Raw genomic sequence first — 27697 nt, forward strand, 5'->3', positions numbered from 1 at the left:
TCTTTCTTTCTTTCTTTCTTTCTTTCTTTCTTATTTTTTTACTTTTCTTATTTTTTAGATTTTTTTAATTTTTTTTAACATTTGAGAGAGAGAGAGCTAGAGAGAAAGCCGGGAACATGAGCGAGGGGAGGGGCAGAGGGAGAAGCAGACTCCCCGTCGAGCATGGCACCTGAGGCGAGTCTCGACCCCAGGACCCTGAGATCCTGACCTGAGCTGAACCCACTGAGCCCCCCAGACGCCCCTATATCATTTTTAAAGTAAGCTCAAGGCCCAATGTGGGGCTCGATCTCCTGATCTTGAGATTAAGAGTTGCAGACTCCATGGACTGAGCCAGCCGGGTGCCTCTGATGATTGGTCTCTTAATTGCCTCTCAAGAGAATCTAATGACCCAATCAATAATAGATCTTTAAATGTAAACATGCTTATAAAATGTAAAGAAATACTGCCAGCAGCATGATGTTGAAATCCAGGCCGTGTCTGGATGTCATCACAGGGAGTTAGATTTGAGAAATTCCATCAGTTGGCTGATTGATCTATATAAACAAGTGGCAGTTCATACTTTCACTTAGATTACATTTTTGGGGAGGGATAGGGGGATGAAAGTGACTAATCAACTAACCATTCTGACTCCCATGGACCCAGCTATATAATCACGGACTGAAACCAGCTTTTTTTTTTTTCAGACCCATTTATTTACTGTGTAAAGGATCCTTTCCTAGAAAGAATTTTAACAATATTTCAGGCACATCAGATAGGTTAGTTTTTAACCTAATAATTTCTGAACCGTTAGGAAGTCAAAAACACATCAAAACCCATGTATCCTAATTCAGGGGTTCTCAAATGTCAGCAAGCAATGAAATCTTAGAGAACTTGTGGAAATACAGATTGCTGGGCCCGGAGAATCTGCACTTGTAACAGGGTCACAGGGATGCTGGTGCTCCGGGCCCAGAGACCAAGCGTCAACCACTTACGAAGCTGTACCTGCTCTAAAACTTCACGAAACCCGAAGCCACACCTTTATATTTTAAAATATCTTTTTACCTGAAAGTACATAATCGGTTATAATTTCCTTAGATTACTCTGAACAATTCTTCTAAGTGGCATAAATCAAAGTAAGTTTTCTTCTAAAATTTGCTCACAGTGCCCCCAAGTGGAAGAAAACATTACTAACAAGAAAGGAGGACGGAGCGATCGTCCCTGGGATGGAGCTCATATCCGCTGCCTTCGCATTTGCCAGGGAGCCCAGCCCGTGGTGTTTGGGCACCAGACCCTCCGGACAGGTTAGCTGAAGAGACACCTGCCCACGGTAAAACCTACCGCCCTTGCCCTCAGCGTTTTACTTACACAGCATTACTATTGGGCCACGTCATCCCCAAATCTCTCTTAGCCTTTAATTTTATGTTGATGCAAAATAACTACAAATCCTATTTAGAAAAAAGTAGGATATAAAGAACAAGAAAACCGACTTTATTCTATGTTCTCTATTCTCACCATCACACAGTTCCTCAGAATTGTGGTAAAATGTAGGGCTCAGGGAAAAAATACTGAATACTTCAATGACTGAATATAATGCAACAGCTGCTAGTGGCTACAAGGGCTGTGGCAGCGCCTGCCTCCCAGGGCATCCCGCAGGAAGTCTTCGGAGGAAATAAACTGTTCTTCCTGGCTGTAATCACACACTCCATGGACACTCATACAGTACACTCTGTAGTTCACGGAGAAACTTGTATTTATTACATAACATCAGTGTATATCTCCCTTTCACCTACTACACACACACACACTCACACCCATCTATTCTTTTTTATCATTCTCTTAATTTCAGAAAAGAATCTTCTATTCATTCACTCATTCATTCATTCATTTAGAGAGAGCACAAGCAGGGGGAGCCGCAGGCTCTGTACTGAGCAGGGCGCCGAAAGCTGGGCTCCATCCCAGGACTCTCGGGGTCACGACCAGAGCCAGAGGCAGCTGCTTCATGGGCTGAGCCTCCCAGGCGCCCCAAGAATCTTCTATCTTAAATATACACACAGGGTCTACAAATCTTGTCACCATTCAAACCAACAAACTCATTCAAAATAACAAAAGAACAGAAATTCAAAGGGCAGAAAGAGGTTTCGGTGGCACCGCACAGTGACCCTCGCAAAGGCTATAAGGCGGCTACTGAGTACATTTACCTCTCGGAATTTTCCTTAACTTCCTTCAGCACACATGAAATATGTAGCTCATACAAAACACCCAGAAAAGTCTCATGTTATTTCATGCCAATTAACAAACTGCCAACACGTCATGCTAATAAAAAAAGCAATTGACCTAAGTAGAAGGGCTAATTAAGTGGAGTAAGATAATTAAACGATTCTCAATATGTAATCAAAAATTATGGCTGGAAGTGTTTCACAATGTTGTCTTTTTGTTTTCAAGTATCTGCCTATAGGCAAAATTCTAATCAGTGTATCCATATGCATAAAAGACAGATCCAGTGCAGATGTTAATTTGTTGCATGATAGAAATCAGGTGTTCAATTACAAATAATGGGGTGTATGAGAGACCGTCCAAGATTTCCATTTAGCTGAACACATGCATCTCAACGGGCAAATGATTGCAAAGCGTTCTTCTTGGAATTAGCTGCTAACGTGCTCCCAAGGCACACCACATGCAACTCCTTTATTATCCTCATTATATAATATTCACATCTCCAGCCCTGTGTATTACCCAATTTGCCACTGTTTAGGATTTTGAATATTTGGTGCTCTAAATTCCATTTATTGAACTCTTTAAAAGGGATGATTTTGATTTTTATCTAAACTCTAGAGCATTTAACATGAGGACTTTTGTTACTAAATCTTACATTTAAACAATCTAAACCATTTGCTTTTGGTAAATTCCTTGAACTAGGAATATTCTAAGCTTTTAACATGTAAGGCCCACTTCCACAAAGCCTTGCTAGGAGAGGATGTAAATGCAGAAGGGATCAAGTATATCTGCTTGGCTAAAAGATGGTATGCAGACTTGCTTTTTATATTTATGACCAAGGCACAGACTTAAAATGTACTTCTGAATTAAGATATTCATCATGCCAAGTCTGTGGATGGATACAATTCTGAGAGGATGAGTAAATATTGGACAAATGTTAGGTTACATCCTAAATCAAGATCCTAATATTTAGGATTTTCCAATTACTTATTCAGTAACCAATAAGGCCAAGCCTCTAAAACCTTAATATCAGATAACCACAACAGAGATAACAGAAAGGATCATTCGATTAGATGGCAGAGTAATAACAGTCCTTCATGAATGAGGACTTCATTAAGACAACATATGAAGAAGGTTTTAAAAAAATTTTTTTAACATTCCTTTCATTCTCTTACCTCAGTGAAATCAATGAGAAAATATGTAACAACTTAAGGTTCCTTACTCATTAAAAAATAAATACTATTTCTGAGTATATGGCAACCAGCAAAGCCTTAAAAACTATTCAAAGGTAAGAATAGAGAGAGATAATTTCCATAAACCAAGAGATGCAAAATGGTGACCTTATGGGACAAATAGGGACTGCAGATGTACTTTGAAAGCACAGCATTAAAAATATACAGTTTGAATTGCTTTTCATGTTCTCTCGATTCCCATAGTCCTGACTATTCCACTCCTCATGACCTTATTCTTAATGACTTCATGCATTTATACTTGATTTGCCCAGCCTTTGGCAGCATTTGACTTTTGTGAACTTGTAACCACTTGAGAAGAGTACTGTGTGGATGTAATCACACAAATGGGGTTAAGCCATGGTCGTTTACTAGTTACAAGAGTTTAATCAGACTCCTTAACTTCCTTTGCCTCACTAATCTCTCTGTAAATTGACAGAATAGTGACATTAATATCACAAATGATACGTAAATACATTGTATAAATTGTATCATCTATTTATCACATATATTATCACATCAAGTTGTAATAACCAAGTAAGATTACCTGTAAAGTGCCTTTCAATATATTTGAAGCAATTACTTTGCTCTACTTTGATGTCTCAGGTATAGGAAATCATAGCTTCCTCTTCTTGCTAATTAGTGTAACAGATGTGTACTCGGACAGGGTTAAGGCCCCACCAGGTAATGGATACATGTGCTATTTAATCGACTGCTTGCTGCTGTCAAGGACTCCTTCCAGTGTGCTCACATGGCTTGTACAGACGGGGGACAGGTTACTTACATTGACCTAATGAAGAGCACCACTGCATCGCTGATGAAGACACATGTATTTGAAACTTTGACAGGAATCCCACGGCAAACAGACCTTGTTTTAATGGATAAATGGTAAGATGGCAGCTTATGGGATGTAATATTGAGTCTAATGTCATCAAAGCTGACTCATGTTTTTTTGGAGCCTTTTACAACTTTTCAAAGAATTTCACTGTAGGTCTTATTCTTGGTTTTCCAATCATACTTGAGGATGAAGGGATAAGGAGACCTTGGAAGAAACCCTAGACTACCTCTCACTATGGGAGAAAGGGAGAAAATCTGTAGCAGGGCAAGGCACCCTCAGAGAAATCATGTTTGTAATTGGGTTTCTCAACAATTTTCTCACAATATAATCTCCATAGAAAAAGGCAGAAGATATAATATTAGACATTAAAATATTTTCCAAAACTAAAGAAAACACTTTTGGAATGAATTATGAAGCAATGTCTCATCAAAAAGAGAATGTCAATAAGGAAAGAAATTCATTCTGTAAGACAGTGTTTTCTGGCAGAAGAATCCATATATATGGAAACAGGCAACGGAGGTTATCCAGTCTAAGGAAGACAAATAGAGGAGAAGAAGAAAAAAGGAGCACCGATTAGCTCAGAAATCTGTGGAATTCCACACAGCACACTAATATACACATAATGGAAGTCTCAGAAGAAATGCTAGAAACAATATTTGAAAATATAATGGCTGAAAACTTCCCAAATTTGATGAGAAATGAGTTTTTTCGTTTTTTAAAAAAAATATTTGATAGAGAAGAGAGAGCAGTGGTGGTGGTGGGGCGGGGCGGGGCAGAGGGAGAAGCAGACTCCCCACCCAGCAGGGAGCCAGATGGGGCTGGATTCCAGGACCGCGGATCAACAGCTGAGCCACCGGGGTGCCCTGAGAAATACTAGTTTTTACATCAAAGAAATTCAATAAACTCCAAGTAGAAGAACATCATTCTAATGATGATGTTAGATATACATCATTTTTGAAGCAGACTACAGTTGTTAAACTCGTTCAGTATGTATGTGTGAATGCTATGAATTATCAACAATTTAAAGATAATGAATTTGGTGATCAGTGTTCATTGCCAGTGTAGAGAATATTTAAATTTAAAATAACTTTAATATAACCTTGTCTTCTGTAAATGTAAGAATGGTTTAATATCACCAATGTAAATCACCATACTGATGGCTAAAGGATAAGAAAATATATTACTAATTTGACATGAGAAAGCATTTGCATTTAATAAAGTTTAACCATTTTTGGTTTGAGAAATTTAGAGAAGCTGCATACCAAGAACATAAAGCAAATATGTCTAATAAAAGAAATTTTAGATATTGTGATGGTTACTTTTATGGGTAAACTTGACCGAGCTAAAGGGTTCCCAAATACTTGGTCAAACGTTATTTTGGGGGTTCCTGTGGGGATGCTTTCTGGATGAAATTAACATTTAAATTGGCAGACCAAGTGGACTGCTCTCTCCAAAGTATGTGGGCCTCATCTTGGTTGAAGGCCTGAAGAGAACCAAAGGCTGAACCTCCCTCCAGTACGAGAGGATTCTCCTGACAGTCTCTGAACTAAGACATCAAGTCCTGCCTGATGACCTTCACATTGAGACATCGCTCTTCTGGGTTCTACAGTAACTCTGGGCCTTCATTCAGACATAAGCTCTCTAGATTTTGGAATTGTCAGACTCCATAATCACATGAGCCAATTCCGTATGATGCACCTAATAAAAACACACACGTTTGTGTAGCCCCTTGGTTCTGTTTTTCTGGACAACCCTAACACAGATTTAGTTCCAAGGCTGGGAAAAGGCAGGTTTGCCTGCTGTTACTTCTAAGTAATAGAGCACTAGAGGCTCTGGCCCATAGTAGAAGAGAAAAGACACTAAATCAAGAGGAAAAAAACCTACTATTTGCAGATGATAGAATAAGAGAATTGATCAAGTTAGCTGACCATAAACAATACCTTCTGTACAACAAAAGCAAAGGTAGAGGTGGACTCCCCACGAGGTGGGAAAACTGGCTTGTTGAGAAAAAGCTGGAAGCCTTTCTGATACCATATTCCAAAGGAAGCCCCTACGTGATAAAGGTGTAAAAGATAAATCTATAAACTTCAAAGAAGAAAATGAAAGAGATCATTTCTGTGATTTAGAGATGGAGGACACTTTTAAAACAACTCCCAAAACACAAATGCATGGGAGGAAAATTGATGGATTTGACCAGTAAGCATTTTGTTCAAGAAGGTTATCCAGCAAATTATAGATCAAGAGGACGTCATAATAGTTAAAACCAATAAAAGATTATCTAGGACTGCTCTGCTGTCCAACAGACTAGATGAATGTGGCTATTTATTTAAAGTAGGCTCCACATGAGGCTTGAACTCACGATCCTGAGATCAAAACCTAAAGTGAAAAAAAAAAAAAAAACCTAAAGTAAAATCAAGAGACACCTGACTGAGCCCCTGAGGTGCCCCGTTTTTAAACTTAAATACAAATTAAGTAGAATAAAAATGTTGGTTCCTCAGTCATGCTAGCCCACATTTCAAGTGCTCAAAAGTCACATGTAGTCCCCACACTGTGATAAATCCTGAAACAAAATCATGAAAAAAATATCAATACCCTGGGACACTGAAAGAAACTGAGGAATTCAACTTAGCGTCATAGCAGTTCAACCTAATGGGCAGTCCAGGTACATATTTCCATCACTGAAGTTCTCTCTGACAGAGGTGATACACAGAAAGAACGTATGCAAGACAATGAAAAAAATTTAAAACAAAAAAGGGCCTCGGCAGGGAAGAAAGAACACATGAATCACAAAAGCAGCCGCCTCACTAGTGGAAAATGCAGAGGACTAGATACTCAAACGCATGAAACATAATAAAACACTTGACAGGATGAACACTGGGTTTTATGCTATATGTTGGCAAATCAAACTCCAATGAAAAAATATACAAAAAAATAAAAAATAAAAACATAATAAAACATTATTTCCCACTCATCAGAAAAAGCAAACATTAGAAAGAGACATATACTAATTTTGGGTAAGGATATAGAGAAGTAGGATTGTAAACAGGAACAGATAAGCTGGGAAGCAAATCTGGAATACTTAATAAAATTAAGTATGTCTATGTCTGATCCTTGGCTACGTGTGGGGAGAAATTCTTACACAGGCCTACAAGTGGACACACAGGGAGACAGTCGGGAGCATTATCATGATGGCCTGGAGACAAGTCCAGTGTTCATCCTTAGAGCACTACCTAGGTAAAATATAATAAATACCATGGAATGTTATACGGCAAAAAAGAAATGACCTAGAACGATATATAACATACGCAAGTCTTAACAACTGAATCTCAAATACTGCACTCCCAAATTTTCAAAGTTCACTGAATCATGACTTATTTATGAGTGGCCACGTAGTGTTAACAGACCTTATAATTCAGACATTGTAATGTAACTCTGTGTTGACATCATTATTCATTAAAGGTTTTTCCCAAACTGTGATAAAATGCCAAAACAAAATATCAATACCCCAGAAATCTGAAAGGAGTTTAGGAATTCAACTTAGTGTTACAGCAATTTGAAAACCATACTAAGTTTTACAATTTCATGAACTCCATTCTTTCAAGTTCAATAATCCAATAAAAATCAAATTGTACCAAATTAAAGAAACATTAAAAATTTTATGATTGTTAACCTTTCTTAACCATAGATCATTTTCACAAAGTCTGTTGTGGGTATGCTGTTGAATTTGGAACTAAATTTATATCTCAGCTCTTACAAATATTCAAACTAATTATTTCAGAATGAATGCGGAATGACACTTTAATTAGTAATGCATCTCCTGGCAGTTAAGATTCTCTTACTTGTCTCAGCAATTAAAATGGCAAGGCATATTATTAAGGTCCCATGATTCTTCATACCTTTTCCTGACAATAACTATGAGGAACATTAGAGGGAAGATCACAGCTATAATCCATTCACTGAATATTTGGTTGCAGGATAAACACTTTCTTCTTCCTGCCTAGTAATTTTCATTTCATGCATATTGCCTATCAATCATTAATGCAATTTGTGCTCTGTATCACAAAGTTCAATTTTTCACTTTATATAATTTATTACAACCAACTGATTTTGTAGAAATGCAAGTTGCAGGAGTAATTTTAATTAAGAAATAATTTTTAACCCATTTATTCATGATATGACTTTAATGGTCAGAACATTAATGTGGTTGATGGTAAGCAGAAATATCAGTGCTGAAAATGAGACTTCTAAAACTACTCTAAATCGAATGTATTAATATAATGAAAATATATGCACAAAATTGTTTACATAGCTGAGAGGATCAGAAAATACAGGACTTTCATTTTTAACTTTTAAATGCCTAAATGCCTTAAATGCCTAAAGATTTTTATGTCCTTTTTGATGTTTCCCTTGTAACTTTTTTTTATAGGGCCTATTACTACTATAATATGAAAACATCTCAAAGATACCCAGATTACATAATTCTATACCATAAAATTGAAATGTGGACCTAACACTTTCATTCTTTCGGATATACTCAGTAGGTCTAATGATCAAACTTTTGAGCGAACAATATACACCTGTAAGTGCAAATTTTGGAAACTACAAACAGATCCTATCAAAAGTCCACAACTGGGTCTTGTTTAAGGTCAAGTCAAAGACTAAACTCAGGGGAAACTTGTTTTCCTTTGAATAAAAAGGTTTATTTGTGTCCAAAGCTGAAAGTAGCATGGTAAAGCACAAGAGCTTACCCACATTCTCTGCAGTATCTGCAACCTGAAACATGACCTCGCTGTTCCCTTGTAGCTATCTTATTCATTTTACACTGTTTTACCCATTGCAGGTCCAATCCTTACTTATCTTTCAAATTAAGGTATGAAGGACATACAACATTGGTTTCAGGTGCACAACATAATTCAGTACTTGTATATGTTGCACAATGATCACAGGAAGTCTGGTTAACATCCATTACCTCACAGGCATTTTTTTTTTCTTGTGATGAGTATTTTTAAGATCTACTCCCTTAGCAACTTTAAAATATGCAACATAATGTTATTAACTACAGTCATCATGCTGTACGTCATATTCCCATGACTTGTTCTATAACTAGAAGTTTGTACATCTTGACTTCCTTCACCCAATTTTTCTGCCTTGGTCATCAGAGTCTACACATCAGGCTAGAAATCTGGATGAGTCACAGATTTCTCCTGTGGCTTCTCACATTTTGTGGCACGTGGTTCTTAAATATGTGTCATACTTGTTTCATTTAATAAATATTCACAAAAACACAATTTTCACAATCACTACCTACTGGGCACAGTATTTTTCAGTGAACATATATTGTTCTCAAATAATCATATTCCTGTTCTGTCACTGACCAGAGTGACCAGTGAAAATTAAACCTCCACTGACCTGAGCAATACTTCTGTGTGTATATTAAATATCCAGAGAGTAAAACAGTTAAAAAAAAAAAACTGTCTGTTTTTAAAGACTTTCTGAATTCTGACTAAAATACATTCTGTCAACCACTCATTTATGATCTCTCTTCAACTGGGATGTCAAAGTCATGGAAGAAACAATCACCTGTTAGAACATTACGTTCTTTCCATACAAGTATACTTTGCCAGCTTGTTCTCTGTTTTACACTTCTCTTCACTTTCTAAGCCTCTGCTACTAGGCTAAAGGCTGTTCTATCTCAGTGGGGAAAGTAATGAGCTCTTTTGTATCGAATATATTTCTCCTGCTAATGTTAAATATCACCATTTTTTTCCTTTAAAGTAAACTCTATCCCCCCAAATGGAGCTTAAACTCATGACGCTGAGAATAGGAGGTGCCATGCTCTACTGACTCAGCCTGCCAGGTACCTCAAACATTATTTTCTTACAGTAAATTTTACCATCCATTCTTCCTCCCAAAGAGTCTGGCACATGGTCATCAAAAAATGCTGTTGAATGACTCATCTGATGAAACCACACCTGTATTAAGTGCCTGGTCAAACAGTGGGGACTAACACGCTCCAGTCTACGAGGAGTTCATCATAACCGGACAGAGTGTGGACGGTTACAATTCTGTAATAGAGAATGTTCAGGGTATCTCTGAACACAGGTTCAGCATGCTCAGTCAGCCTGAAGTGGAAACAGGAGGAGTATCAAGGAATTTTCATATTGCCTCTTCATTTAAAAGTACATAAAAACCAATCAATTGTCAATATTTAATTTCTATCCACTATATTCTGAAGCCTATGGACAAAGTAACCAAGTGGACATCAGGATCCCTTCCCTGCCTTCAGAAGGTAATGTAGCCATACACAGAACATGAAATGTATAAAAACGTATATTGCTGCAACTATTGGTAAAACTTGAAAAAGCATAGCATTATCTTGTAAAGGTAACATTGACATTCTCATCAATTCAGCAGTTTTACTCTCAGGTACACTCTCAAGAGAAACAGCATCTCTTGAGGTCTATATAAGACACGTAGAGTAGCAGTCTCAAGGAGCCAAAATCTGGAAATCACCTAAATGCCCATTTTGGCAAAATGCATAAATTATATATTTATAGAAGGGCATATTATACAGGAAAGGTCACCCTCATGATTACATGTGTGGACAACTATAGCACTCTACAGCTTTAGGACTAATCCAATTCTGGATTAGTTTAGGACTAATTAATTTAGGACTAATACATCTGATGTATAGAAGAAAAAAGAGAACAGGCTTTAGTAGCAAGACCAGAGTGCACAGTACGAACCTTTGCTGTGTAACCTAACCCCCTAAAACTTGGTACCTTAAAACATCATTTATTATTTCTCATAAGCCTATTATTCACTGATCTGATCAGAGGGCTCTACATGATGCACTCATCCATCTATGAGTCAGCTCTAAATTGGCTAGCCGGCTTTGTTCATTTTGTGGGGCTCACCCATGTCTGAGACCTTGGCCAGAACAACCGGGCTTACTCATTTCCGCTCCTCTAGTGAGCAAGCCCACAGGACTCCTCATGATGAAGGCAGAGAGCAAGGGGGGAAGTGAACATGCGTGACTGCTTTTTGTGCCAAGTTTCCTGCTGTTCCAGGGGCCAAAGCAAGTCACATGGCTGAGCCCGGTGTTGGACTGAACATACAGAGCAAAAGATGTAGCTTAGGGAGTCCATTTATTGGATCCACTTACACAATTAACTTACCGTGTGCACAAAGAATGCATTTTCTATACAAGCATCTCTCTTCAAAGCAGGTCTGCTAGTGGCTAAAGGGTTTTACATAAGGAAGGTCCTAGGCAGACAGAAGTGAGGAAAGCCCACTCTTCTGGTACAAGACAGCTGTGGAAAGATGACCCGTTCCCTCAAAACCAGGGGTTGAGGACAAAGGTTCTTGCCAGTCAGTGGACCGTCCGCTCACGAGGAAGATTCTTACAGAGAAAACAAATGACAAGTCTTGGCAATCTGTACTAGCGCGAGAACACGTGTAACCTAGGACTAGACCTGCACTTCACTGAGTGAGGGTGGAAGAGAGCTGGGTTAGTAAAAGCATGTTGGGAATATGACAGATGGATTTTCTTGAAGTTAGGGGTTTGCCTTGAGTACTAAAAGGAGAAAAGGTTGGAAAAGACTAGATGGGGCCAGATTGTTGAAGAATTCGAAGGCTAGGCTAAAGGATGTGAATCTAACCCCATTAGCAACAGGAAGCACTAGAAATTTTTTGTAAAAATATAAGTAGTACTCCTAAATTCCCGAACAACTGAAAAATAGGTAAATACAGGCAGATCAGTACAAAAGTTACTGAAACAGGTTTTTTTTTGGGGGGGGGGCAGTGTGGTCAGGGAGGACCTGACCTCCCTGGGTTGGGTCAAGGAAGGGAAAGGGATTGATTTGTGGGAAATACTACAGAAAAATATGGATTAATTACTATGAGTGAAGACAAAGTGGTTAAAGACAAACCTAAAGACCTAACTGGCAAAAAGAAGGTTACCAATCTTACAAAGATAGAAATAGTGGATATTCCAACGTTCTGACTGAAAATTGGTCTATGGTTATACCCCTGTATATACTGTCAATTTTTTAGAATTTTTCAGAAGTCCTGATATATGAAATAAGAAAAGGCACTAAAATATATATTCGTATTTTTTATAAAGGCAACACACTGATTTTTTAAATCATGAAAATAAGCATTTTCTTCTGATATGGATATTAATGTACCCTCCCTAAGAACATGAAGGATCCCAGGATGAGTGATTAGACATTTTAATACTTTTGAACTCTGCGCCCTCTGTTTATGTCACTAACACGGGCATTAATGTTAAAGTTGCGATGATTCTTTCTATAACCAGACCATACATGTGCCCATGGAGCTGAGACAGATCCATCTGGTATCTTCCCCATCATTGACTTAATGACTCTGAGGCATTTCAAACACCATCTTGACATGGAACAGTGGTTGAGATGGTATATCCTGTTACCAATGCCGTTTTGCTCAACTCCAGCTATGATCATAAAGAGGATTGGGAAGTATTCCTTAGGACTGGATGTCCTATGTGGAAAGACCTAGATACACCAGTAGGGAAGTTGGGACTACGTTTAAGATGTTTCTTCTCATCATGTCCGTGTTTTCTGGTGCTGTTCTACCCCCATCACTACTTTCCACAAACACGTATATTCTTCCCTTGGGATGTGTCATTACCACCCCACTGCCTGTCCCAAACCTACTTTGTTCTTTGTCAGGGTTTCTCAAATGAGGCCAGCTTTGCTGCCATATATGTTGACCAAGTCCTTCTGGCTACTGTCCTTCACTACTGCCCAGCTTCATCCTGTTTTCTAGTTCACGTAACCTTCGTGGCTCCTAATTTCCTCCTGCTTCGTGCCCACCCTACGCTCTGAGCTCTCTGTAATCTTCACGCAAGCTGGCAGCAGGTAGAGGTCTTTTGCTCCCATGGCCCTCCACTCCCTTCCCTCCGATGTATCCATGACGCTTCCTGTCTCTGATGAGCAAGGCACTGGTTCCTTTTCCTCTTTGTTGTGCTTTGTCAGTTGTTGGGGAGAATATTTTCATGAAGTTTGTTTTTTTTTTTTTTGGGGGGGGGCAATATAAATAGGGTAAAAGTGTTCACGAAACACAACTGACAAAATCAGTTCTGAAATAAATATGACTTTCAAATCAGGACTTACTGTAGGAGAAAAAAAGCAAAAGACTTACTGATTCCACAAAGACAGTATAAACAAAAGTCAAATCTAGGGTTTTTTTTTTCCATTAATAAGTATTGGTTATATATTATTCGTGTATATGGACACTGTCCTACGGTTCCAGCACATATCACAGAAATAGTCTACATATCAACATGTCGACAGGTAATAGATATTAAAAATGTACTTTCTCCATCATAGCTAGGCAAAAAGTTATTAAAGGAAGCCTTGCTGTAGAGAATAAGGACTTTGAATTTCATATATTTTGAACAAGAATACATTTTTTTCCTAAGTCTTTAGATTTCTAGTCCTATAGAAGTTTTTGGACTAATAAAACCTACTGTAATTCCTCTGGAGAAATATTTTGAAACATATTCCAACAAACTTAACAGTAGGGTAACAATCAGATAATGCCATAACTTGAAGTTTATATCCAATCAATCCAATACTTCTCTTGAATATAAAAGAGTTGTGAACATAAATTCTGCATTTGCTCTTTTTTTGGAAAAGAAAACATTTGTTCTAGTATTTATTCAGCTTCTACTAATCAGTAGGCAGTTTCTAAAGAAAAAAAACACACACGAAAAAGCCAAAACTAGGTTTAAAAATAGCAGTAAGACAATGAAAATTTCCCTCTGGAAATTAGATCTGGTTTGGGGGGCGGGGGTGGCCAACAGCAAGTCACCCAAATGAAGTTAACATTCTAGGGAAAGACAAACTATAGCCAGTAAATATAGTATCACATAATGGTAAGAGCTTAAAGAATGAAGCCAGTTAGGAGGGGCAGAAATGCACTGTTGTGCTTTGGGCGGTGAGGATGGCCTGCGCACAGCAGCACACCTGACCACAGAGGGACGAGCACGGGGCAGGGGACGGGGAGGACTGCCCCTCCCGTGTCTGCCACCCTGGAGGGCCTGCACCAGGAACCAGCTGAGAACATTCAAGCAGCATCTTCAGAAGCCCCATCTCAACGATGCCAATCTCTCCCAGGGATTATTTTCATAAAACATCAGCATATCTAATTAATTACTCAACTACATGAATGTCTTGGATGCTACGGTAACTACAACACACAAGGTTTTGCATCTGTAAGTACCGACTAAACTTTTCTTAAATGAAGCACATGTAAAACCAATTTAGAATGCACATTAAAACTTACTGGGTATGTAAAAATTATTGAGATCAACAACTTATTAAAAAGTGGACCCGTTTTTATATGGAAACTAGAAAAACCAGGCAGACTGCTTAGAGCTATAGAGGATCAATACTTGTCTAACGATTTAAGCAACAAATGTAAAATTAGCCACTGCCCTAAATAGACAAGGCACCACTAGTTATTTAAAATAACATGCTTTGAAAGCATTTGCTATTTTATATTTTTAAAGATTTTTATTTATTTATTCATGCGCACACGCAAAAGAGAGAGAAAAAGAGAGGCAGAGACGCAGGCAGAGGGAGAAGCAGGCTCCATGCAGGGAGCCCGACGTGGGGCTCGAGCCCAGGTCTCCAGGATCACGCCCTGGGCCGAAGGCTGCCCTAAACCACTGAGCCCCCCAGGGCTTTTGCTGTTTAAAAAAAAAATAAATGCTTTAAAAAAGCATTTGCTATTTTAAAAAGAAGTTAGAACTTTTCCCTTTATTTTAGCCCCAGTACAGTCATATCTTATTCTTCTTGCTTGCTATGAAATAGTCTCCAGGTGTTCTTTTTTAGAACTTGAACTTATCTGAGCGCTCTTATATAATACCTTCCGTTTTTCTCCCCTTGGACATAGAGAAGGCAAAATAAAGTCAGCAGCGAAAAACACACACATGAACTACCACCACCACCACCTACATCCGTAATAGCTGTCAAATAAAAACACATTAAAGCCTAACAATTAAATCAGAGGGTCCTAGCAGGGGACCTATTTTTGTAACTGATGGAATTAGAATTTGGGCACCAACCCCATCTGTCTTTGAGCATTTTCTTCCAAGTATAATCTAACAATGTGTTTAAAACTAAAAGGATTTATTATAGCTCATGGGACTAGAATTCTTTAAAATAATGTTTATTCTAATAACAATGGCTACTAATCTGATTGAGCACCCAGCGTGTAACAGGCACTGAGTTACATGATTTTCGTCTCTTGCTCGGGACAATCCAACTTCACAGTTGAGAAAAGTGATGCTATGAGAAGTCACGTAAAAACTGCGGAGCTCAAGGCTGGACCCAGGTCTAACTCCAAAGCCTGTGACCTTAACCACTCCGTACCCTGCCTCCTGTCCTGAAAGAGAATGATGTGGCTTGAAAATCGTTTACCTGTTTCTATCCTGCCCCAGGAATTGTAACTATTTCTATCCTGCTTTCCTTAGGACGTCTACATTTAGGTTTAAAATAAAATTGAAAGAAATCTCAGAGCTGGAAGAAAACAGTTTTTAGTGAGCTCAGTCATGCTTTTTTGAAGATGAAGAAACTAAGGAGGCCTGTGACTGCAGACGCAGGGCGACCACAGGCACAGTGGCTAGACCTAGGTCAGCAGTCCTCAGGGGGGCTGGAGAAGGAGCAAAACAGAAAGGTGTTGGAGGTGGGGGGGTGAGTTGGAAACAGTGCCTTATTTTTTTTTAATGAATTGTTCATGAGGTCTCTAAACACAGCTAATTAAATCACAGCACAATGGGCTTGCTTAAATTCCTGAAAAGACTTTTTTAGAATCACGTGGAGGGCTGTGGCTCAGAAAGTTTCATTTTCTCTTTTTAGGACCACCTTTAACCTTTAGAACATCCTTTGGGACAAGGCAGGAAGAAAGGGAGGGGAGGAACGTAGAGCCCAGCAAATTTCCCAGAAGCTCAACTTTACTATCAACTTATTTCACAGCCCTAGGAGGCCTGGATAAAGGAGTTCTACTGAGTGTTCATCAAAACTACCTGAGACCCGAGGTCCGGAACCTTCTATAGCAACATTCCAACAAAATGAGCACTTAAAGATAACATTTACCAGATTGGTAATAAGATTTAATTCAGAAGTTTCTCTGCCATCCGTCTCCTGACAGGCACCTCTGGGTAGTACTCTTCTGTGCATAAAGGTTGCAGGATGGGTGGGAGATACTCTAGTAGTGAGAGGACTGGTCTATGATATCCCACAGACGCTTCAACGACTGCAGGACCGACCTCCTGCAGCCTCGTCAACATCAAGTGCCAGGCCACCTTCAATCCTTGATCGGAACAACTCGTACCTGACACACATGTCTCTAATACATTTTATATATATAGAAAGGAATGGATTTTTGAGGGGGGAAAATATGGGGGAGAGGGACGGAAAATATACATGGAGGCTCTTTTACTAATTGTTCTATTGCCACGACCCATTCATACAGAGAATAACCTGCACAAAACACAATAAAGGTTCAAAGACTGAGGTGTCCCCTTCGACAAGGCTGAGGACTTCCGTCTCTGGTACTCAAGAGTTTGGGCTGCAGTCCCTGTTCCCGGATGGATCACTGGGTGTGGATACAGGCCATGCTTTTAACCAGATTTAAAGAGCAGAATGGCCAGCCGGCCCCGGTGGAAGTTTGGTTTGTCACTCAACTACCAACATGGCTCTGCACGTGCAGGCCCAGCCGGGGCTGCACTCCTCAGTATGGTCTCACGGCCCCAAGGCCTGAGCAGCACGTCCTACCCAGTCCTACTTTCTCCAGGGTCTTATAACCGTTGAGACATATTATCACCGCGGGTTAGCCACCTTCTCCTGGAAGCATCTTATGCACATTGAGGTACTACTTCTGCAAATACAAAAAATCCATGGCAAACACCAGACTCAACGGTGAAAAGCTGGGAAGCTTTCCCTCTAAGACCATGAATAAAACAAGGATGTCTGCTCTCACCACTTTGATTCAGCGCAACACCGACGTCCCAGGCACAACAGTCAGGTAAGAAATGAAAGGCATCCAAATCGTAAGGAAGAAGTAAAACGGTGACTATCTGCAGACGATGTGATACGACACAGAGAAAACCCAAAGACTATCAGAACCGGTAGGTGAATTCAGCAAAGTCGCAAGACACAAAATAGACAGACCTGAGCCGAAATCAGGAGTCAGGCACACCACTGGCTGAGCCACCCAGGCACCCCGCGTGCACCTGCTCCTGACTGCCATGAGCAGAACACAAGGAGTTTTCAAGTGAATTTCACATAAAGGCAGCCTGATGTCTCAGTCTTCATATTTCCTTTTCTTCTCATCTTGAGAAGATGCAGACACATCCCCAAACGTCTCACCTTCCCAGGCGTCCTCCCTTCGACGCCCCTGTTCACCCTAGGCCCTGCACGTCCTCCCTACGCTGCTGCGCGCGCCATGGAACGCGGGGAGCATTCCTGGCGGGGCCAAGGAGGACATGATTTGATAAGTCCTGCATTTACGGGGGCTCAAGGGGCCAAATTCCTGATCGTCAGACGTCCCATTTAGCAACGGATGAATCCAGGCCAGGCGAGGTGACTTACCCACGTCAGCAGCAGAGCGAGACCACACACACCAGCGTCCTGGCTCTGAAACCACTGCTAGTTCTACACGACTGCGACTGCACTGTCCTCCACCTGTATCACCGCCCAGCGACGTCTGTCAGGGGAATCAACTACAAACAAGTATCTTTAAATAAAGCCCAAGTTTTCCCTGACCTCCCACAAGGCTCGTTTAACAAGCCCAAGAGTTTTGCTGTATAAACTCAGGGTTAATATTTTAAAATTTCTGGATACATGCAAAGCAATAAAAAGTACTACTTTGCCAGTACATAGCACAGAATTTTATGGGAAGGCATCAACTGAGATGGAACTGTCCAATTATGATTCTGTATGTTAACTGTTTATAAAATTATATAGTACTCCTAAATAGTTTTCACTATGATTTTGTTAGAGTGCCCCAAATTAATTAGGATAACCTATGACTACGGTCTGTGGTTTCTGAAAGAGAATTTTAAAAGACCTCATATTCTGCTTTTAATTATCTTGCCTGCTGTGCTTTTAAGATGCTCGGACAGGACACAGAAGGAGAATGAAAAGTAATTGTCATTTGATGCAGGAAAAAGAAGAAAATAAGGTTAAAATGTTTCACCCTGGAGAAAAATCCTGGGAGTAAGAGGGTGTTGAACAGAAAGCCACACTTAATCTTACAGTTTAAGGCAAACAAATTTATCACAGAAGAAATCAGAGAAGTTTTGCAAAGGGAATATAAGTTAAAACATCTAGTTTAGCGATCATTAAAGCCATGCTTAAAAATGTTTCTACCATTATTACATAATTAGTCACTAGTAAATTGAGATGAGAAATAAAGTTCTTAATGATTTAAATTAGCAACTGAAAGGGACATGAAAATAAGGCATTTGGAAAAACAAAGTTGGCTTTATGGCCTATGCTCTTTAATTATTCTACAGCAGTTACACTGGTGTTTACCAGGTACCAGAGGCCGGCTTCTCTTCTGAAAGCTGTATTTGGAAAAAGAACCATTAATTAAGAATCTAACCAATACTTTGTCAGAAGTTTTGGCAAAGCAGTAAGAAGCGGGATTTCTATGAAATTAGACTGAATATGAAATTAGCCTGAATAAGGTAAATTCACACCAGGAAGGCAAACAGACCTATCTATCGGTTCAAATGTCAAAACACGGCTCTTTTAGATTAGGACAGGTAGGAAAATCATCCTAAAAGGTCAACTTAAATGGAGAATCAATTTTTTTTTTTCTCCAGGGTAAAAAACAGACCTGTCCTTTCTGTGAGGCCTGGGCCCTCTAAGGAAAGGCCACCTTGACCAAAGGAAGATTTCTCTCCCTTTGATAATGGGACTATCCCCTAAACTATCAGAAGATCATAAACCTGTAAGTCACAAACAAGACCATTTTATCAGAGTGCAGTCATTTCACGTTATGAGCAAACGCCCTGTGTGACAGCCTGACACCCAGCCCCCGGGTGCACGGCGGTCGGCTCCACGGAAAGCACGGGACAGCAACGCGGCCAGCTGGGAGACTACACCGCGCTTCCTGCCTGAACTACTGCCCCTCCCTGCAGCAAGAAACAGGCCTAGCGCCTTGTAAACCTTTATGATATAAATTAAGCTGAGACTTTTATAAATGACAATTACAAATTATTTCAGTATATCTGATCAATAAATGCTTAAGTAGCCAAGCATGACTCTGCAGAAAAGAAATGGGAGATTTATGGGACAGTGATTTGGCTAACACTTTATCTTACCAGTTCTTAACTGTGACAAAACCCTTATACAGTCATATATTCATGAAGCTTTCATTCGTTTTTCACCTACAAAATAATCAGTTGCAGGCAGACCTAGGAGCGATCCTGGTCATCTGTTTCTACATATTTGTGACAATTTAATTTTCTTTTCTCCTTTCCCCTTGTAGAATCGTTAGAAGAATCATTTGTTTTATTTAGTTCTACTTTGCGTTTCTTTTGACTGAAAAAAATAACATTTGAATTAGGAAAATGGTATTTGATAAAAACAGGAAGAGTATTCTGAGAAATAAGTTAATACTGTTACTCAGCCACTAGGCTATGCTAAAGGATAGTCCATTTGTTCAAGAATACTTCTATCTTCCAGCTACCCCAAAAAAGCAGGAAAATAAATTTAAAAACTGGATATGAATTATTTAACCATTCAAAATCTAGCTGGTAATTCATTTAACAGATGTACAGAAGTTTATATAATTAGTTTATAGGACATATTCCAAAAGAATAAATGAGCCCTTTTTTAAAAAAAACAAATCTATGTATGTGGTAACATCCAGTTTGGTTTTAAAAGAATGAAATCATCTTTTTGTTTATTTTATCCAGACTATATGTATTTTCATTTACACGTAGTCAGTCCTCCTTTTTTTTTTTTTTAAGATTTTATTTATTTATTCATGAGAGACACACAGAAGCAGGCAGAGGGAGAAGCAGGCTCCCCATGGGGAGCCCCATGCAGGACTCAATCCCAGGACCCCAGGATCACACCCTGAGCCAAAGGCAGATGCTCAACCGCTGAGCCACCAGGGCATTCTGAGTCAATCCTATTCCAAAAAAACTGTAATTTGCAGTCGTGGACTGATTAGTTATCAGAAACATGAGCTTTAGCTCAGATATATTTTTCTGCTTTAAAAAAAGGTTATTTAAAATGGCAATAGTTGAGGGGTGCCTGGGTAATTCAGTGGGTCAAGCATCTGCCTTTGGCTCAAGTCATGATCCTGGGGTCCTGGGATCGAGCCCCCACATTGGGCTCCTTGCTCAGCGGGGAGCCTGCTTCTCCCTCTCCCCTGCTTATGTGCTCTCGGCTCTCGCTCTCTCTCAAATAGATAAAATCTTTAAAAAAAATAAAGCAACAGTCGAGAACCAAACACACTCATTTTAGGTATTTTTCACCTTACAATTATACTCTATTCTCTAACTTGTGTTTAGAACCCTTTGCATTTCAACTTAGGAATGCAACTTACTCTCATTTTTTCCTTAAGGCTCTAAGGAGCACACTCCTATTTTCATCATCATTATTATATTAATACCTATCCTTGACCACATACCATGGGGGGTACTGGGATTCAAACAGGTCTAAGAAACTCACAGTGCAATTGAGGGCAATAAAAATAAACACTGATTAAATGTATTTATTTAGGGCCCACACAGGTGCCATAAATATGATGAATATTGATCTACTTACATATTATGATAGTTCACATAAGAGATGCCCACAGTATTAGAACATCCAAAAGGTTTTTATAACTAAAGACCCAGAGGATTTCAAAGTCTAGTTCTCAAAAGTGCTTTGAAGATAAAAGCCATAACCCTCCCAATTTATCATTTAATCCACTTGACAAGTTTATCTGTGAGAGAGGTTTGCCGTATTTTAAAGACAAATTAATCTTTTTTTGACTTGGCTTGTCTCTTTTTCAATTATTCATTACTCATCTGTTAATTATTCATTGTAGGATGAATTATTGACAGAACACAATCCAGCCCCCAAGCAAAGTGCGATTAATCTACTACTCACATCCTATTATCGTGTTGGCATCTGATAGAGTACTTGGAAGAAAAAGGTTAGTGAACTTTCTCTTCTTAAATGTAATTAAGTTCAGTAAAACCCATTTATGAAACACTGCCAAAAAAAGAATGAATACAGTTATGATGTAGGTCAAGTCGTGTTTGCCCATATACACAGGGGTGGTATTTAAAATACCTGTTTCCAAGCGCACTGAGGAACCCAAACAGGTGCTTGCGGTAAAGCACCTGTACTGCTCACAGGGAGAAAATGCCATTACAGCAATGTCGAGAACCTTTAACTGGTTGATCAGTCATTATGATTATGTCCAATACCGACATTAGTTTTTGCTGAATTGCTATTATGAAATATGACATTCTTAATTATGCTGCATAACATAGCAACTAGAAGAAGAGCATCACAGATTCAGTTCTAGAGTTCCTTCCTCTTACATACAATAAACTGCAGAGATACCTGTATGCCTAGAATTGCCTGTTGGTATTTAGGAATGGCAGACGACAAGTCACGTGGCTGGATTAAAGCATTCCTGATCTGAATCCAAGGTGAATTCCTGGGCTTACTATATTAAGTTGAAAGACTATGATCTATTCTCTTTAGTGATCCCCTTCACCAGGAGTCTTGGACAGAAGTCAACTCCAGACCCATCCTGGGGTTCCTGACTTAGTCAAGGGCTCAGAGAGAGGATATAAGCCAGTTATCCTTCAGTACAAAGGAATGATTAAAAAAAAAAAAGAAAAAAAGAAGAAGAACCACCAACCAAAAAAACCAAGTCTTACGGGGAGGTTGGATTATTCCTCCTGCCCTGGCGCATTCTAAAAAGAAGAAGCTGCCAAAGATGAGAATAGGGCTTTCTCTCTACAGAAATGAAAGGCTATAAAACTTGCCATGTGCCCAACCTCACATTTAATCTTGGTTTTGGGGACACTCTGAAGGCTCCAGGAGTGTTCACCATGGTGGCCATTTGTAAATTAAAGACTATGTTGGAAATTATGTAGGCTCCAATTCCTTATGGTACCATTCATCAAAAGAGGCTAATACAAAGAGTAGAGAAATAACTGCAGTGCCTGGAACACCTGTTCCTTTACATCCAACTCTGGGCTCTACTAGTCTTTAAGCACTTTAAGGTAGCATTCCAACCCTCTAGTCAAAGCTCTCGAGGCTAGCTGAGCTCAGCTTGTCCTCATTGGCTAAAAGTCCTTCCAGAACTCTTGCCCAGATATATACGATGTCATGTGATCGGGATGCCCTCTGTCCTCACTGCCCCCCCTGAATTCATAGTTCAGATTTTATCTCGAAAGTCAGGTTTTCATGACTAACTGCAGCAAAAATCAGGTTTTCCTTCCACCGGTTCCCATTCCTCTCTTACAGCCTTTATCACTATTTTAGATACTTGTATACCGGCCTGAATCCCTGACTAGCCACTTCCTTTAGGTCTGAGATGGTATCTCACTGCGGTCTGTTCTGGGAGGAACGAGTTAGTGCTCAATACGTACCTGCTAGATAAATCAACGGTGAGCAGATAGATGGATCAATGAGAAGAACTCTAAATATTAAATCCCAGGAACTCCGTCTGCATCATGAGCTGAGTCATGGTTAACCTTTAGTTTGCATTACTATGTAGAAGATGCCATAATGGGGGCTATCAAATTATGCTGTCCCTTCAAAGAGCCCATCCTGAGCTGTTTTTCCCATCAGCAAGACTGGTTCTGACACTGTGTACACTGCCCATCCAACCAAGGAAGTGTTGTAGTCCTTGGTCCCATGTTGGTCATCTAAAGGATACTTATCCTATGGACTCATCAGTTAGCTCTGCCACAGTGTTGGTAATTTGAGTCCAAAGCCAGCAGATGGCATCTGTCTGTTCAGGAACACATATTCTTAGACTCTTATGTTGGCTGCTAATCTCAGAGGGAGCCACCTTAGCCACTGCTTCTCCCTATGGTGAAAAAAGGTCACGTTCTTTCTTAATAACTAACAACTCTGTGCTGGGATTTGGCTTTGTGAGTCCCACAGTGCTAACCTGAGGACTCAGGCTTCTAAAAAACTCATTTTATTGTATTCAAGAGTTCAGACCTGTTACCTCGCCAACCACAAGGGAAAAGGAGCCCTGGCGGAGATGAAGGTTGACCCCGGCCCACGGCAGTCCCCAGGAGACAGGCCCTGTGCTCTGGCTCACCCACCAGCGTCGGTTCCCCCACACTCCTCCCTGACAAAACTTTCACAGCCTCCTGGGTTATATCTGAATGACATTTCAGCTTTAACATATTTTATGTAAGTTTATTTCTGGAGACCTGAACGCTACGCTTGTTTCAAACATCGTTATAACATCCTAGAAGTCGTCTCCATCTAGCATGACTCTTCATCAATAGAAGTGATGTGGAATACCACTGCAATCAATTACCAACCGTATGTTAGCATGGAAGCAGCTATTTTAACTAAATATCTGTGTATTTAGATATAAAGATGTCTAGGAGTTTAAAAAATTAAGTAATCCCATGAATGTCATTTTTGGGGGTGAACATTCCATGATATACTGGCTCTCTTAGCAAACTGACAAAAGTGATACAGTGAAATTGAATTCAGTAATTCAGGAGAAAAGTATCTTCAAGTACACACTCACCCACTATGTTTCATATGTGGTGGTTTATCCATTCGCACTGCTAATTTGATTTTTAAGTCAGAGTCCTGGCTATTTTTTGGAACTATCATTCGGTGCAAGTCAGCTGACTTGGAGCTATTAGAAGTTGGGTATAATATCACCTGTAAAAGACAAAAAAGGAAAACATTTAAGTGCACAATACGGTGTCTAAGGGTTGGAATGGAAATCTTTTCTATGTTTTCCTGTTAAAAAGAAGGTATCATGCCCAATGTCTAAACCATTTGACTCCCACCACAACAGATGGGTTTTCAATACAGACTCATTTATCTTTTTGACAAATATGTGTTTTCGTATTATCACATAGCGAGTTTTCTTCCTGTGTCACTTCATAATGAGGTAATAGCACAAAGGCTACAGTTGAATTGACAGTTGAGAAATACTTGTTAAACACCTATTATTTCAAGACTATTCTAAGCTTCTCAGAACAAAAGTTCAGAAAGAACTATCTTTTGAAATTACAGACAGCTTGTTTAAAAAAGTAAAACTAATTATTTTAGGCAGCAAAAATACAACTCATGTTTTAATATTTTCATTGTTAAAGGAAATAAACTCAATTAGAGACGGAAAAAACTGATACCATAGCACATTTTTTTGTTTTAGATCAATACCAAAAAAGGATTTTTCCCTGATGACATGTTTTTAAAACTATAAAGATGATATAATGACTGAAATGAAGTAATTATTTTTAAGAAAACTTCCAAATTACCAAGTGATTATTGCATAACTCTACAGCTTCACGAAGCCAACACAGAAGAACAGCTTACTCTTCAGATATTACATGCCTTATCCAAGCAGACCTCATCTTATTGCATTTCACCTGATTGTTCTTCACAGATGCTGTGTCTTACAAATTGCAAGACTACGGCAACCCTTCGTTGAGCAGGCCTATTGGTGCCCTTCCGCCAACAGCATCTGCTCACCTCTCGTCTGTCACATTTTGATAATTCTCATAATGTCTCAAACTTTTACATTATTGTTATATTTGTTATGGGGATCTGTGATCAGTGAAGAACTGCAATGTTACTACTGTAACTGTTTTTGGGGCATCACGAACCATGCTCACATAAGACACCAAACGTAATCAATAAATGTGTGTTTTTCAACTGTTCTACTAATTGGTTATTATGCTGTATCTCTACAGTCTTCTGTATTTCAGCAAGAACACTGAAATTAAGATAATAACCCCAAAATAGCCTCTAAGTGTTCAAGTGACAGGAGGAGTCACACGTCTTTCACTTTAAATCAAAAACTAGCAATCACTAAACTTAGCGAGGAAGGCTTGTCAAAAGCCAAGATAGGCTGAAGGCTCAGTCTCTTGGGCCAAGTTGTCATTACAAAGGAAAAACTCTTGAAGGAAATTAAAAGTGGACTCCAGTACTTGCACAAGTGATAAAAAGCCACACAGCTTATTGCTAACATAGAGAAGGTTTTAGTGGTTGGGATAGAAGATCAAATCAACCACAACATCCCCTTAAGCCTCATCCAGAGAAAGACCCTAACTCTCTTCAATTCTATGAAGGCAAAGAGAGGTGAGGAAGCTGCAGAAGGAAAGTCTGAAGCTAGAAGAGGTTGGTTCCTGAGGTTTAAGGAAAGACACTGTCTCCATAACACAGAAGTGCAAGGTGACACAGTCTGTGCTGATGTAGAAGCCACAGCAAGTTACCCAAGATCTAGCTAATTAAAGTGGCTATGCTAAACAACCGATTTTTAACGTACATGCAACAGTCCTATACTAGAAGATGTCATCCTAGACTCCCATAAGCCAGAGAGGAGAAGTCAGTTCCTGGCTACGTAGCATTGAAGGGACAGGATGACTCTTGTTATGAGTAATATAGGTGGTGACTTTAAATTAAAGCTAAAGCTCCTTTACTTACCATTCCAAAAATCCTAGGGTCCTTAAGAATGACACTAAATCTGTCTGTTTGAGCTCTGTAAATGGAATGACGTTGGTAATTGTAAACAGCACATCTGTTTACAACATGGTTTACTGGCTATTTTAAGTCCACTGGAGAGACCTACTGCTAAGAAAAAAAAAGATTCCTTTCAGAATATTACTGTGAAGGACAGTGCACCTGGTCACCCAAGAACCCTGACGGAGATGGACAATGAGACTGTTATTTCCATGCTTGCTGACAAAACAGCCGTCCTGCAGCCCATGGATCAAAGAGTGATTTTCACGTTGAAATCTTATGTAGGAAACATATTTTGTAAGGCTAAAGCTGCCATAGATAATGACTACTCTGGTGGAGCTAGGCAAGGTAAATGCAAACCTTCTGGAAAGGATTCACCATTTTAGATGCCATTAAGAAGACGTCAAAATATCAATAGCATCAGGAGTTTGGAAGAAGCTCATTCCAATCCTTCTGGATGACTTTGGGAGGTTTGAAGACGTCAGAGGAAGAAGTAACTACAGATGTGGCGGAAACAGCAAGAGGACCAGAAGTGGAACCTGAAGATGTGACTGAACGACTATTCCTTGAGATACAACACTACTGAAATTAGGCCAGTTAACTACCCTGCCATGGCCTGTGAGTGTTCAAGGGAAAGGCAGAGTGCTGTAATAAATGGCTGCGGTCTCATGATAACACCGAAACAGGTGAGGTGGTACTTCTCCAGGACGGGTAAAGGGATTGGTTTCTTGAGCTGAAGTCTACTCCTGATGAAGATGCCCTGAAGATTGCTGAATTGACAACAAAGGATTTAGAATACTCCACAGACCTAGTTGGCAAAGTAGTGGCAGGGTTTGAGAGGATTGACTCGAATTCTGAAGGAGGCTCCACTGTGTGCAAAATGCTATTAACAGCATTGCGTGCTAGAGAAATCACTTGTGAAAGGAGTCATCAATCAGTAATGGCACACGTCACGTGGTCTTATCAAGTTACCATGGCCACCCTAACCTTCAGGAACCACCACCCTGATCCGTCAGCGACCCTCGACATCAAGGCAGGATCCTCCACCAACAGAAAGATTACAACCTTCTGAAGGCTCAGGTGATGGTTAGCATTTTTAGTAATACTTATTTTTTAATTAAGGTATGTACTTTTTAAAGACAGTATCATTGCACACATAATACAATACAGTATAAACATAACTTTTATGTACATGGGGAAAGCAGAAAACTCCTGACTCACTTTGCAAGGATATCTGCCTTATTGCAGACCTCTGGAACTAAACTCACACTATCTCCAAGGTATGCCTGTAGGTAACATGATGTATTTTCCCCTCTTTAGTCAGTCATAACATTTATGTAGACACAGCCTATATCCGAGCCTTGATATTTTTATTTTTTTTTAATTTTTAATTTTTTTTTGAGCCTTGATATTTTTAAATGAGAGGACTATACTCTGAAGGATAAAGATAGTAAATGCAGTATATATTTTAAGCCACTCTTATTTTATACCAAGGTGAAAAGTAAACAACCCTGAAATCTCTATGTAAATGGGAGAATTCTAAACATGCTCAGGTATGCTAAAACGTTCTCAGAAACAAAACATGGCAACTGAATCTGGCATGATCCACCAAAAAAAAAAAAAAAAAAGTCTTCATTTCCATGTATAAGTGAACTATTCACAGAGAAATTTTTAAGCAAAGCTCTTTTTCTCTC

General features: G+C 39.4%; 1 protein-coding gene across 15 annotated transcripts in view; it reads right to left on the bottom strand.

The window, feature by feature from the left end:
• CADPS2 (calcium dependent secretion activator 2) overlaps positions 1-27697 on the bottom strand; it is a 454345-nt gene that overhangs the window by 174790 nt on the left and 251858 nt on the right. For all 15 annotated transcript variants that reach the window (XR_007402156.1, XM_025477139.3, XM_025477137.3 and 12 more), the window contains one exon: positions 24055-24194. Coding sequence is in view for 14 of the 15 variants with exons in the window: in XM_025477139.3 (XP_025332924.1) it covers positions 24055-24194 (140 nt within the window). In the remaining variant the exon portion in view is untranslated. The remainder of the gene's footprint in view (positions 1-24054; positions 24195-27697) is intronic.

This window comes from Canis lupus, chromosome 14 (assembly GCF_003254725.2).
Source record: "Canis lupus dingo isolate Sandy chromosome 14, ASM325472v2, whole genome shotgun sequence".
Lineage (NCBI taxonomy): Eukaryota > Metazoa > Chordata > Mammalia > Carnivora > Canidae > Canis > Canis lupus.